Source organism: Pelodiscus sinensis, chromosome 5 (genome assembly GCF_052426305.1).
Source record: "Pelodiscus sinensis isolate ZL-2025 chromosome 5, ASM5242630v1, whole genome shotgun sequence".
Lineage (NCBI taxonomy): Eukaryota > Metazoa > Chordata > Testudines > Trionychidae > Pelodiscus > Pelodiscus sinensis.
In genome coordinates this window covers 116548284-116562709 of record NC_143056.1, presented here as the reverse complement: position 1 = coordinate 116562709, position 14426 = coordinate 116548284, and the positions used below count along the sequence as shown (strand labels likewise).

At 43.9% G+C, this 14426-nt stretch overlaps 1 protein-coding gene and 1 long non-coding RNA gene across 2 annotated transcripts in view; one reads left to right on the top strand and one right to left on the bottom strand.

Annotated features, from left to right (window-relative positions):
• Nucleotides 1-14426, top strand: part of TSPAN32 (tetraspanin 32) — a 76354-nt gene that overhangs the window by 53279 nt on the left and 8649 nt on the right. The window contains exons 5-6 of the mRNA XM_006134912.5: nucleotides 11437-11538; nucleotides 13769-13861. Coding sequence (XP_006134974.3) covers nucleotides 11437-11538; nucleotides 13769-13861 — 195 coding nt within the window. The remainder of the gene's footprint in view (nucleotides 1-11436; nucleotides 11539-13768; nucleotides 13862-14426) is intronic.
• On the bottom strand, nucleotides 6263-11546 carry LOC112547731 (uncharacterized). Its single transcript, XR_003091543.3, has 3 exons — nucleotides 11416-11546; nucleotides 8122-8285; nucleotides 6263-7100 (listed from the first exon to the last, which is right to left on the bottom strand). It is a non-coding gene; the product is annotated as an uncharacterized LOC112547731 (long non-coding RNA).

Here is a 14426-nt window from a genome sequence, read left to right as displayed (position 1 = left end):
TTATGAAGGATTAGAGTGGCAATGCTCTAAAACTGTTAAATTTGAGAATATTTTAATAATAACATGCTACAGACCACAAGGAGCTTGAAATGATCATATCTTTTGCGGCCACTATGAATGATCTCAGTTGTGGCCTCTCAAAGCCCCACCCCTACCCCACCAAAAAGAAGTAATCACTCTGTAGCAGAATGCTTCCATAACTCTGCTTTATCAGGACTTTGCTGATGAAATAAGAATAAGTGCAGCGCCATCATTTTTCAAGAAAATGGCCAGTCATTTGATGATGATAAAACTTCATGTATCTGTCCTCAAATTCCAGGTTTGCTAACAGATTACTTAGTAAACAATCTTCATTGACTGTTTTAGGTAAAAGTAGTCTAGGCCCATTCTTGGTGCAGTTCTAAACAGGTTAATTTTTCCAATAAGCCATCGGCTGACTTGCTTAGGTTGCCTAAACACTGATGTTCAGAAGCAGTTTCCCTTGGCAATCTTTAGCATGACAAGGGTAAGGTAAAACATGAAGACAGACACTCTTGTGTAATGCATATATTCCAATTTCCCTAAAAATAAAATCCTCCTTTACAGCTAACCGAACACTGTTCAAGTGCAATTTCTGACTTAGAGAAGATAAGTAATAGATAAGGATGTGATTTAGTCTCTAGAGGAGACAAAGAGGCTCTAGTTTCTAGTAAAACCCCAGTTGTATTTAAACATATTGCTCACTGGGATAGCCTGAAAGGGGATGGGGATGGGAGAGAAAGGGATGAGAGAGACTCCTGGAGGGTGACAAGCACCCAGTCTTGATCTCATGTGGAACAAACTCATGTGCAGTTTATATGCCAGACACTGCTCAAATAACCTTGATGTAAATGAGATGAGAGTACCTCACTCAACATAGAGCCTACTTGGGCATGTCAGCAGGCTGGAAGACTAATTTGAGGTGTTTCAGCAAAGAACACAACTGGGAACTGAAAGAAGTGGTAGTTTCTCTTGCTCCTGCTTAGAATTGAAGCTGTGTATTGGAAGCAGGGTGAGGGGGAGCTCCAAGAAGAAGCACATGCATGGTTTGCCATATTTATAGACAGCCTCGGTATCAGGATTGCAGGGAGCAATCTAGAAAGTGACTTGACCCCAGTTATGCTGATATGAGTGCTTTTGGAAGCCTTTTTAAAATAAAGGTTGATACAAATCAATCCCAGGGACTTCTTGTTGAAACTGATAAATCCATTCTGTAGTAGCCCCAGGTCCGTGTTGAGGCTCTTAGCACATCTGTGGTTTTCTTAAAGCACATTACTAACAATATTAGCATCACCACTCAAACTGGACATTAAAAGGCATCCTGTGAGCTGAATTGTGAGTGACTGCCCTGCATTCTCAGCACCTGCCTTGGGAAACCCAAGGAAACAATCATTAGGTTTGAGGTAATGGACCAGCTACTGTACCACTCCCATGAATCCAGGGATCAAGAGAGAACAACAGTGCGAAAGAAATTAAGCAGGCTAGTTTACCAGCATGCCTTGCCCCTTGCTTGAAAAAAATCCATGGTGAAACTCTGGCCCCATTTACATCAGTAAAACTCCCATTTGACATCATTGGGTACAGAATTTCAGTGTGATGTTTCAATCTCACATTTTCTTTCAGTTGCATTTTTATCTTATTTTATTGTTCTTACACAATATCTTCCTTAGAACACATATAGAGGGGAAGTTTCTCATCCATGAGTTTGCATCCCATTTTCAGCTGGATAGGAACAGCAATGCAAAAGAAGCAATGTGTCAAGTGATTCATTTGCCCTTACCCAGGAATGGTGTAGTCTGGATCTAAACAAGTTCCTACCCTAACACAGCTCCTTTTTGTAGGTGTTTATATATTGCCTCCGATACACACTATGATACGGTGCTTTAGAGGAAGAATGAATCCACTCTTTATGCAGCTATGACCATCACGTACCAGCCAAGCATGCTGTACTGTGTTCTGCAACAAACAGCTGTGAACATCTAGACTACTGCATTTAATCTATGCTAGAATTGTTTGCATGTGACATGAGTGTGTGACATTCTGAAAAGGGCTTCTAGGGATAAAGTTCATGATCAATACAGAATATGTATGAATGTTCACCCAATTTGACTATTGAACTGCCTGCATAATGTCACTCTTTTGGAAAATAACTATGGTCACAGACTTCCGTTGTCACCTGAAGCATACTGAGGGCTGGGGATTTCTTTAACCACATGTACACTTTAAGCAGCAGCTGATGCTGTCTTGCCTCTCTGATGGTTTAGGAAACACTGGCTCATCACTGAGGTAAACAACTAGCAGCCTGACACAAAAATAATTTAAGTTAATAAAAGTCTTTCCGCTTGTTTTAATGGGTTTTAAATAAGGCAAAGACCAACTACATCCATGCAAGCTTGAAACCTCAGAACTAACTAAACTTCCCAAAGTATCTTCTCCAAATATTTACTAGATCTTAATATTAACACTTCTGGATTTTTCACACGTTCCCTGGCTTGTTTGTTCCAAAATTTTAGTCAGTACCATGGAAAGGGTCTTTCCAGGACCCTCAAGCCAAGATTTTCAAAATATAGGAACCTAAAGTTGACTTTCAGTGGGTGTTAAACATCTAAGTTATTTACATCCTTTTAAAAACCCCAATTTTAGAAGTCTCTTTGGATCTCTTTTTTTTAACTTGCCAAACTTATTAAATAATTAACTTCATTAACTATCAATATTAAATAGCATGATAATTGTATATAATAAAATTACATTTAGAGCACCATAAACCTTCTCAGGATTTTGCAATATCCTGTTAAATACACTCTCTGTCCCAAAAATATAGTCCACAGTGATGTGCTTCAGAAGGCCAATCAAAGTCCAGATTTACAAAATAAGAGGTCAGCTCAGTCCCAGACCAGATCTATATCTGTGTCTACCACTTGGAGTGGTAAAATTCAAATAAAGTTAATACGCTTCTTGGCAGGAGAAGCAGATTGGCTTATTCTTTCTCTCATTCACTTCTTTGTTTTTCCAGAAGTATATAGTATTAAGAGAGTAAATCAGGAAACTAATGGAAATTTTTTCAGGTATTTTTGTTTTAAAATGTCTCACTTTTCAATAAAAATAGGAATCTTTTCATGAGGATTTTTTGTTGTTGTTTGTATTGAAAGGCCACTACTTTTAGGGAATTAGATAAAAATGTGACTATGTGATGCGTTGGATTATAAACTCCTCATGGGGTTGATACCCAGTCTAATCAACTCACTGAGCCCTCCTTCCTGCTCTCTGGGGCTCGTACCACCTTGTCCTCCTATAAGCTTTTGTTTCCATCAGCCAATGCACGGATCAGCTCTGGGAGGGCTCAGCTATAAGGCTGCTGATAGCACCCAGGAAACCAACCCCCAAATGGGACCAAACCCCCAAATAAATCTGTCTTACTCTGTGTAAATGTTTTATATTGAGAAAGCTCCTAAAGATATTTGTCCCCTTTAACAATGGAAGAGAGATATGCACAGTGGTTGGTCCCCCATGTAACAATTATTTACACTGGACTTAATAATAAACAAACCTCATGTATTAAGTATAAAAAGGAAGTTTTAAGTGATTGCAAGTGAAAACAGATAAAAGTAAGTTACCGAGTTAAAATAAACAAAAGACTCCAGCTGATTCTGACACACTAAGAAACTTGTAATGTGCAAATTCTTACCCTAAACCAGGGGTTCTCAAACTTTGTGATACCACGACCCCCTAAAATGTTAAATGAATTTGTGTGATCCCCCGCTTCCACCCTCACTGCCCTGGGTCTCTTCCTCCCCACTTATCACCAGACTCCTTGCCCTCCTGGGGTTCCTTCAAGGCATTTGCGGTCCCTTCTGCCCTTCCTCCCTGCAGGCTCCTCCCCCCCCCCCATCTCTTTCTCCTCTGTGCCTCTTTTCTGCTCCGTGTCCCTTTGGGGTCCCCCCCCCCTCCTCTCCTCTGCCTCCTCCTCTGACCCCCATGTGCCCTTATTTACCTCTGGGTCCTCTGCCCTAACCCTATCCCCCAGCCTGCTGTCTGAGGGACCCTGCCCTCTCCCAGCTGGAGAAGCATTCAGTCACCCAGCAACCATGCCCCAGCTGGCCCTTTGCGCGTCTGCTCCTGCCCCGGCGCTGGCCTCACTCTCCCGCTGCCTAGCCTCCTCCTGCAGTTGAGCTGCACTCCTGGAGTCCCGCAGCCCCAGCAATGCTGCACGGCTTGCCGGCAGCTGCCTTCCGCCACCTTGCCGCTCTTCATGGCCCGGGAGAGGGGGTCACAAGTGAAAAACCGAATCCAGCTGCAACCCCCCCCCCAAGTTGCTCGCGACCCCTCTGGTTCTTTATGTGTATCCTCTTAGGCGAGGTGAGGCAGTTTTGAAAGCCATCTGAATACAAAGATCTGATTGCTTCTATTCCTTGGGCCTTCCTCCCGGTCAGTCTCCCCATCTGCATGAAAAAGTATCAGATTCGAGATGGATTCCAGTACCAAGTGGCACAGTCACATGTCTTTCTAGGACCAACAACAGTTTGGGTTTAAAGGAAAAATAAAACCATTCGCAGGTTGGAGGTTTTAGTATTGAACCATTAAGTTCCTAAAGTATCACTAATGACCCTCATTAGCACATTTAGAATTAAAAACAGAGTCACACTTCATATTTCTAACTTCACATACTTGCAGAAAAATAGGATGTACAGATTGAGCAGATGGTAACTTAAAAAATTATGTTACATGGCCTGTTTTGCATAAAGCATCTTTGAGTTATGCATATTCACAAACTAATTTTCTTCAAGAATGGAGGGGACATGACAGACTGGTTCTAGAAATCTGTATTAGAGAGCTGGCCAGGTAAAGCTCAGTCTATATAGCCACTAATTACTGTCTCATGACAGGTTGCTAACAGTTCATCTCTTCCTTTACGCCCATGGTCACCAACCGGTTGATCGCGGTGGCTCCGTAAGTTGATCATGAACTGTGCGGCTGTGCACAATTACGTTTTTAGATCAGCTCTTATTTTCAGAGCAGCACCCAGAGATCAGAAGGTGAGTAGTTGTGGCAGCTTGGTAGGATCGGCTGGGCAGTGTCTGGAGGGCTGAAACACCCCGGCTAGCTGGGCTGGATCAAAGAGGGGCAGCCACCCGGCTGGGACTTTCAGCCTGGGAAGGCCGCACCTCACTCCAGCTGGAGCAAAGAGGGCAGCCACCTAGCCAGCAGGAGTGCAACGCAGCCTCCCCTGGGTGAACGTGGTGCAGCTGGGCTGAAGCAAAGAGGAGCGGCTGCCCGGCCAGCTGGCCATGGGGTTCAGCCCGCCGAGGCTGCACTGCAGGGACTGGGTTAGCTGATTGCAATGGTGCTTTTGGGCTAAATAGCCATGAAGCGATTCACTTTCAAGTGACACAAACCACGAGCTGCTTCTTCCCCTGCCTGTTAACTGTTGGGACTCCCTGAGTGCAGTCAAAGCTCTTCATGACACAAACCCCAATGCTGCATCGTCCCTTCGTGTCTCCATTTCCGTCTCCTTCACTGCAGTTGTTTGTCTTTATCGACATGACCCAATGCCTGGGGTCTCTCCACCACTTTCCCCACTGGCTCTATCCGCATGCAAGATATTCATTAATTAGTATTGCAGAAAGGAATCGCCTTCCCCTTTACTCATGGCAGCTCATTTCTACTGGCGGCATCTGTGCCACTGCTGGAGCGCACCAAACCCTGCTAAACCGGCACATTGCACTCAGTGGAAAGGCTTTTCCTACAGCCCTGTGACCTCCCCATCCCATCCCACACATGACGACGTGTTGCAGGCTGCTCCGCCAGACAATGCGTCCTGCCTTAGATATCTCTTTATCATCTTATAGCCGCTGGGTGCAACCCGCATGCAAATCCCTGCCCAGGCCTTGCTGTTTAAATACAAACCCCCAGATTCAAGGAGCCTCGGTCTCTCCCCAGCCACAGATCTGCCCGGCCCTGCCCACTAGGGAGTTTCCCTCAGTGCATGGGAATGAGAATGGAAGGGCTGGAGTGGATGGGGTACACGTACCCATATAATGGAAATACACGCGGTGCTCCATCTTTCCAAAGCCAAGTCACCATATATGGGAGCAAAGAGAGGCTACCCAACCAGCTGGAACATGGTGCAGCCTTGGCAGGCTGAATGCCATGGCCAGCTGGTCAGGTAGCTGCCCCTCTATGCTCCGGCTGGAGCCAGGACACAGTGAAGCTGTCCCTGCTGGATTCCAGCTCCAGCAGACCATACCATTTTGACTAGTGTGCACAAAAAAATTATGAAAATTTTAAATCCAAGCAGCAGTAAAAGCTGTCTTCAGTCTGACCCTGACAATACTATCACCACGCTGTACCAAAACACAAATATCACACATCTGGTAGTTAGTGCTATCTTGCTTTTTATTTTAGCTATAATGTCCCTGGCTGGTGATAACGATGAGTGGCCAGCTTGGGCCACCTAAGAAGTCGAAAATGTACAACTTCCACGTAGAATGGGAAAATGAATTTCTGTTCACAAATGTAAAAGATAAGAGTGTATACCTTATATGTAATCAAAGTTTATCACTAAGTAAAAGGGGTAATTTAGAACGACACCACACAACAGTATATAGTCAATTCAAGGACAGTTTTCTCTTGAACAGTATGCTTTGTACAACGAAAGTTAACATACTGAAGGCCATTTTGAAAGCTCGACAGTCATTCTTTCAACCAGCAGCAAAAGGCAAGGCCTGCACTGAAGCATCATTTCGCATTTGCCACCTGCTGGCAAAACATTCACAGATGGCAAAGTAATTAAAGAAGCAACGACTGTGGCCACTGACTCTTTATTCAAAGATTTTAAAAACAAAGAAGAAATAATGTTAGCAATTCAGAGCATGTCACTTGATGCTTCCGCAGTAGCAACACGAGTGGAATCTTTGTCTGAAGACGTCTTTTAGCAACTATAGCAGGACCTGAAGGACTGCAAATGCTTATCACTGCAGTTCGATGAATCTGTCGACATGACTTACAGAGTCCAGCTGATTGTTTTTGTGTACATGGTTTTTAAGGATATGGCAACTAAGGAGGATCTTCTCACCCTTTTGCCCCTTAAAGAGAGAACAAGAGATGAGGATATATACAATGAATTCAAAAGGTATGTGCTCGAGAAAAACATTCCAGTCAAGAAACTGGTTTCCATCACAACGGATGGTGCATCAGCCATGCTTGGTGCAAATGTTGGCTTTGTCGCATTTTGCAGAAATGATCCTGATTACCCTCCTTTTGTCAATTATCACTGTATAATCCCCCAGCAAGTATTAGTGAGTGAAGTTATGGACTTCTCTCATGTAATGAAAGCTGTTAAGATTGTAAACGCAATTCGAGCAAGACCCTTTCAACATCGCCTATTTAAATTCTTACTTGACAAACTCAATGTTGCCCACAGTGAACTAATCCTCCATGCTGATGTGAGGCAGTTAAGTCGAGGGAAGATCCTGCAAAGATTTTTAGATCTGATGCCTGAAATCAACTTTTCTTAAATCAAGGACTGAAGTGTGAAGTGAGTTGTCAGACAGTGCATGGTTGCTAGACTTCGGGTTCTTTACAGATATAACATCAAAACTGAACAAGTTGAACTGTGAACTACAGGGAAAGGACAGAGACTTAGCACATATGATCAGTGCTGTGAATGCATTCAGTTTGAAACTGGGCCTGTGGTCCTCCCAATTAAAGGATAAAATGCTACATCACTTCCCGAGTCTAGAGAGAATACTAGAAGAAATCAAAGAGAAAGAAAAATGGTTCCACCAAGAAAACTTTGTGCACACCTGAGGAAATTAGCAGAGGAAGTCAACGGGCAAGTTCAGGAATTATATGTGACGGAACAAATTGTCATGTTTGTCTTGAATCCATTCCTTCTGGTAGAAAACATTGGCAGGTTGGCTACCAACTTCCATTAGGTGTTTGATTTACAAAGCAGTGGAGTTGATATGGAAATAATGATATGCAAATTGATATTGAGCTGAAAGTCAGAGCAAGGGACAGTGATTTTGGGGGACTTGTAAACAGAGAAAAGTACCTGCTTCTATCATCTTGTGCTTTCAAAAGGCTTACTTTGGCTCCACATACCTCTGAGAGACAGCATTCTCCCAAATGAAGATAATCCAGTCCAAGCATCACATCCGCCTCACAGATGCCCATCTGATGGACTGTATACGACTAGCAATCTCAAACTACAACCCAGACTTCAAGGCACTGGCAGATAATGTTCAGTCACAGGTGTGTCACTGAGACTTGGTGAATAGAGGACAAAATGTATAATTAAATACTTGATTTAAGATTTACATAGCATACATTTAAAATAGACTGTTTATCTACAACATTATCTTAGGGTAGATCTTGGGTTGCACATAAATTCAAAAAGTGATCTTGGGCTGAAAAAGATTGGTGACCACTGCTTTACACTCACTGTTTGAAATCTAGTCTATTCACAATAGCATGTCTGTGACTAATACATAGTTTTCTTAGGAAGAGCAGGACTGTGGCAGTACTGCAAAATAGAAAACCTGGAGTCCCAAATGATCAACCTCACTCTGTTCTTCCATCTTGAACAAGCAGATACAACATGTATCATGTGGTGCAAGGGCAAATTTTAATTTCCTGGGAGCAGTTTGTTTTACCGCATCTGACAGTTTTGTATCTTCATCAGACCATTGATCAGTGCATTACTAGGTCTCTCTACCCACACCTGTTATGTTAATTGATTATATTGTGTGTAATAGCAAAGCCCCATCACCCTAAGGAGATCAGAGGTATTCTGTGGATTAGAACTGATGGATGAACCAACTGGACTGCAAATTACCAGCTATTTCCTCTGCAATTCTCTGAATTTTGTGAAATTTTCTCATTCTACCACTTCTTGCTTTCTTAGCAAGGTCTATGAAGCCCTTGCTACGAAACTAACAATCTCCTTAATATGCCCCATAACAATAAAAAAGCATCTCAAAATCCCTTTCTATCTATTCCTTGTTGATACCTTTGGGGTAGTATTTTGATACCTGCTGTGAATTAAGGCCAAAATTAAGTCATCTCTGTTTCTCCAGCCTCCTCCTTAATTATAAACCCCTTATAGTGACTTGTAATTAGGTCAGCCATGCAAAGCAGAATAATGTCACAGTAATGGCTAACATTTTCTAATGATCCCTGTTTCATTGCTGAGCTGCAAAGAATACTACTGTCTTTTTCTAAGTAATTTTCTAAACAGAACCCTTAAGACATGATGCAAAACCTTGCTGAGAGATGGGTTTGCTCCAACTGCACTTGTTTCCTCTCCTTCCCCTTACTGTCAGTCTGATTAATTTTCTGTTCTAAGAGCTAAGCTTCAGCTTTCGACCTATTCAGATCAATATTGGGAAGAAAGAGAAAATGAAAGAAAGAAGTAGAATTTTTCCAGCTCCCTGCTAGAACCAAGGGCAGTTGACTTGTTTGTTTGTTTAATTTTGAAAGCTGATCAAAGGTTGGTTGAATTTCTGAAGCTGAGATTTCACATTTTCAGTTAATATTTAGGGGATGATTCCCCACTGTATTACTCCAGTTTTACACTCACGTAAGTCCACTGATTTAGAATGGAGTTACTTTTGTATTATACGGGTGTAGCTGCCTATCCACGGAACTTACATGGCACCCATTATCAGAATGTTTTAGCATCTCATACTCATTAATGTGTTTTTCCTCACCAACCTCAGGGGGCAAAGGGGATAGTTACCCTGGGGCCTGGAGATTCAAAGGGGCCTGAGGCTCCAGCCACTGCTGCTGCTGCAGTCACAGCGATGGCACCTGAAGACCCAGGCTCATTAAATTGCTGCCAGAGCACTGCACCGCACACTCTGAGCAATGCTAAGGGGAGGGAGCACACCACACTCTGGGCAAGCTGAGGGTTACCTGGGGGCCAGAGTGGTGCCTTCCGGGACGTGCTGAGGGCTGGATGCCCCTACCCCTACCCATTGCAGAGCCTGTTGGCTCTCTGCCCCTGCGAGTTGGGGAAGTGTTTTTATCCCCATGTTACAGAAGGCAATACTTGTCCAAGGTCACACAAGAAGTCTGGGTCAGAGTAAAGAAATGAACCCAGGTTTCTGGCTAGTGCCTTAGCCATACACAGCAGTGGGGGGAACAAGTGGGGTAATTGCCCCAGGCTCCCACTGTCATAGTAGCAGTGGTGGCTGGAGCCCCGAGCCCTTTAAATTGATGCTAGAGTGCTGTGCATTGCACTGAGGACAGCAGGGGGGAGAGGGGTGGTGCGGTCCTGAGCACGGGCTGTCTCTTTCTCATCCATCCCACCTTCTGGGAGCACAGAGTTGCCCTCCTCCTCCACCTTGCCCAGGGTCCTGGCGAGTCTGTCGGCTCCCCAACCTTCTCTGGATTACATGGTGTTAAGTTAGATTGTTTCAACAAAACACCTCAGAGCTGGTCAAAAACTGTGAACTATTTCGGTAAATCTTTGTATCAAAAGACTTAGAGCTAGAGCTAGCCAAATACTTCAAGTTTAAAAATGTTAGTGCATAAAAACAAAAAGACCTTGGCTCATAATGATGTCACATAGAAGAGAATGTAGGAATAATTATTCAGCACAATTCCTGGGTTCGTCATGTAACTAAAATCAATTGTAATGGAAACCAAACAGGTAATGCTCTGTATATTGTACTGAATATATTATACCTCTTAGTACTAATCCCAGAAACAGCTGCAGTCCTTTCCATGGACGGTGTTTAAAAAACACCCTCCCTAGATTTGTAGGAACACTCTATTCCAGGCAATATAAGAAATGCAGTTCAAATTCCTCTTATCTATATTTGAATTTCATTAATAGATCTGAGGGAGCCCTCTACTTATTTGGCTTTATTAGTTAACCCACTTAGCCTGGTGTGACAGCGCATCGGGGTTCCCCTGACTCCTGCACCCCCGTAACGGCACAAACAGACTCTACCAGCCAGTAGAATAGAGGGAGTTTATTGCTTCTCCAGGATATAGCACCTCATAGATGCAATCTGGTTACAGGGCAGGCCTAGGATGCCTCAGCCCCCCCTTGAAATGGGGGACACTGGGCCCCTAAATACCAGCCCATTGCTTAGGTTGGTTCCTCCATGATACCAGACAGAAAACTAAAAACCTCTCTTCCAGCCCTGCCCCCCAGCCAGGTGCTGGTCTCCGCCCTCCTTCCTTTGTCTCCCTCCCTGGGAGGCTGAGCCTGGGTGTCTGGGTTAATACACATTTGGGAAAGTCAATAAGAATCTCCCATCACAGCACAGGGGGATCCTGGGTCACAGATCAGACACCACCCCCACTGCGCCATACCTGGGAAGAGTTCCTATGTTTGCACCACAACAATGGAAAGTAGCTTGTCTGGTAAGACCCCCCCCTCCCTACCTGGACATGTCTTCTTTGTAGGTGGAAGATGCCATGATGGATGTGTATGATTCTGTGTACGAGGAAGTGAGGAGGAACGTATCCAGCTTCAGGCGGCAGGAACTAGCTGCTATCCATGAAACAGTAAGTCGCTTTGCTTCCACTCTTGATATATCCAGGCTCAAGATATGTTGTCCTTCACCGTCTTTACATTGCCTTCAGTTAGCTTTGGATCAGAGCTATATTTTCTATTGTCTGAACTGCACAAATACCACAGTGGTGGGATATTTTCCCCCTTCAATCAGAACATTCCTGCTCAGTTCTCCTGAGGCCACTAATGCTATTGCCTTTCTGTGCTTGGCACTGCCAGGTTTTGCTGGCTGAATTAGCAGCAGGGTGAAAGTAGGACTTTCATAGGACTACAGCGGATTATGTACTATCAATATTAAGACTTGCAATCATCATGCTATGGTAACCTTCCCACCCCCTCCCCAGTTCTCAGTGTGAAGATCCAGATTCCTGATAATCACTTTCAGCCAAATACCAAGAGCCTCACCTCCCTGAGTCGGCAGTTCACTCCAAAACCCCCATGTAGTCACTTTACTATTCTATGCCAGGTCCTTAATAGTGGCTGAATAGCCTATACACCTGAAAGCTAGGGAGCTCTTCTTGAAAGCCCTTGTTACCATTCCAGAATCAATAGCCTGGGGTGCTCCAATGTGTGAGGGTGTTTGAAGGCGTAACTTAAGCAATACGACCAACTGGCAGTAAATTTCCCATGTAGCAACATCAGGGCCAAATGTCCTGTGTTTTGTTTTGTTTTGCAAAGGTTTAAGCCACTGACATGTTAAAAGCAAGCCACCTAGCTCTGAGGAATCCTGACCTTGCAGCAAAGCTTGTAGATTTAAAGGAGATCTATCACCCCGATTCTGTGGTTCAGTAGGTAGATTAATGTGACTGCACAGAGCCTAGGGATTGTTTCACTTATTGTGTACAAGAAGAGATAACACAGTGGTAGAGAGAATGTTTCCTATGGAGAGAAACATAGGAGTCCTCTATAGACAGCTGAGTAAAGGAAATGCCATCCGCTTGCACAGCAAGGTCAGTTTGAATAGTGATCTAATGTCACGCTGTGGGACTGGAGGGAAAGGTCAATGCTGCTTATTTGCTTCTGGACTCCTCCCTCTGGCTCTCAATTTTCTGTCCTGATTTCTCAGCACTAATATGTGCTCGTGTATGTAGAATTGTTTCCATCTGGGCTCCTCCAAGCACTTTACAGGCAATAATTATAACTCTTGCAACACCCATGTGAGGCTGGAGGAAGTATTGCCCTCTCCATGTTTCAGAGGGGGGAGACAAAAGTACAGAGAAGTTCAGTAACTTGCTCAAAGTTTTCTTGGAAATGAGAACCATGCAGAAACCCTCTCTCTTCAGATTTCTAATGCTGGGCTTTAACCACTAGATAAAGCTTCCTCTTTTCTTACTAGCAAATCATCAATGAAACACATGGGGAATGACTCCACTACACTCACAGGCTGAACATGGGTGACTCTCCCTGCACTGCTGATTGGGTGCTCTCAGTATTGTCAGAACCCCTGAGGTACTGGTAACTAAGCCCAACACTTTCACCAATGGCCACTGATTGTAGGTACTCATCAACAAATAACCTAGGCCCAGCTTCCAGGAGGGCTGAACACAAGCAGCTCCTGTGTGTGGCTTTGTATAGAGTTGCAGGTGCCCAGCACTAATGAAAACCAGTCCCTAGGCAATGTTCCCTCTAATTCCTGCCCTCCATGTGTGGAATAAGTTTTGTTATGTGCACTAAGGTGGTGTAGATGTGCACCACCAGTAGAAACACATTCTGCTGGCTGTGGACTCTGCCAGTCAGCTGGGCAGCATTTGAATTTCTCCTGAGTGGTCACCCAAGTGCTCAGCTTACAGGGAGCACTGGCCCCAAGTATCTGTTGTTGAGCACGCAAAATCAGCAGCAGCTTTTTAAAATCTGAGTCCAGACATTTGAGAGATACAGATGAGGAGCAGAGGGAATGACAGATTAGCCTATGGCTCTGTGAACAGAGAATTTAGGACCTAGTACAATGCCAACTGTAGTCAATGTAAAGACTTCCATATGTTTCAATAGAGTTTGGATCAGGCTCTAAGACATTTAACCTCTGATTTTAACTGCTATAATGATATATTTATACTACTATTCATCCTCTGAAGCCATGGGGTTATGAAATCTTAGCCCAGAATAAGGAAGATAGAGAAGTTTTATCTCCCCTGGATGCAACTCATCTTGCCGCAGTCTGCCAGAGAGAAGGTTGGTAAGAGAAGAACCCAGACAGTAATGTAGTTTTTGTTTCTTGTGTCTCAGTTTCTGTGCTGTGGAAAGCAGTCACCTTTTGGAGAAACAGGAAGCATTGAAAATGAGACATGTCCATCAGAACAAATGGGCACAGCCAAAGAAGTGAGTAATCCAGGATCTGTTCATACTTGTCAGATGCCAAGAAAGACCCATTATTTTTTAGCTGCTAGTTAACTTGAGTAGGGGGGAAAGTACCACTTCACCTAGTCTAAACTGGAGCTTCAGTGGATAGCCAGGTTAGTCTGTTACAGAAAAAAAACACATGGTCTGGTAGCACTTTATAGACTAACAAAACATGTAGATGGTATCGTGAGCTTTCGTGGGCACAGCCTACTTCTTTAGATGACCGGAGTTATGGACTGTGCCCACGAAAGCTCACAATACCATCTACATGTTTTATTAGTCTATAAAGTGCTACCAGACCATTTGTTGTTTTTTAGTCTAAACTGAAATGGCTACATGTGGCAGAGAGAAGCAGTGAATGAAGGCCTCACCCTTTAGCTTGGTCAGCTTTTACAACCCAAGGCAGTACTATAACTAAGGTTACCATGCTGTTTCCTCTGGATGACTCTATTGACTGGTCCTCTACATCAACAGACCATTATTAACTTGCGTCTTTTGTCTAAATGGCAAGCCATAGCCTTTTGGGCCAGTGCAGCAACAGGAT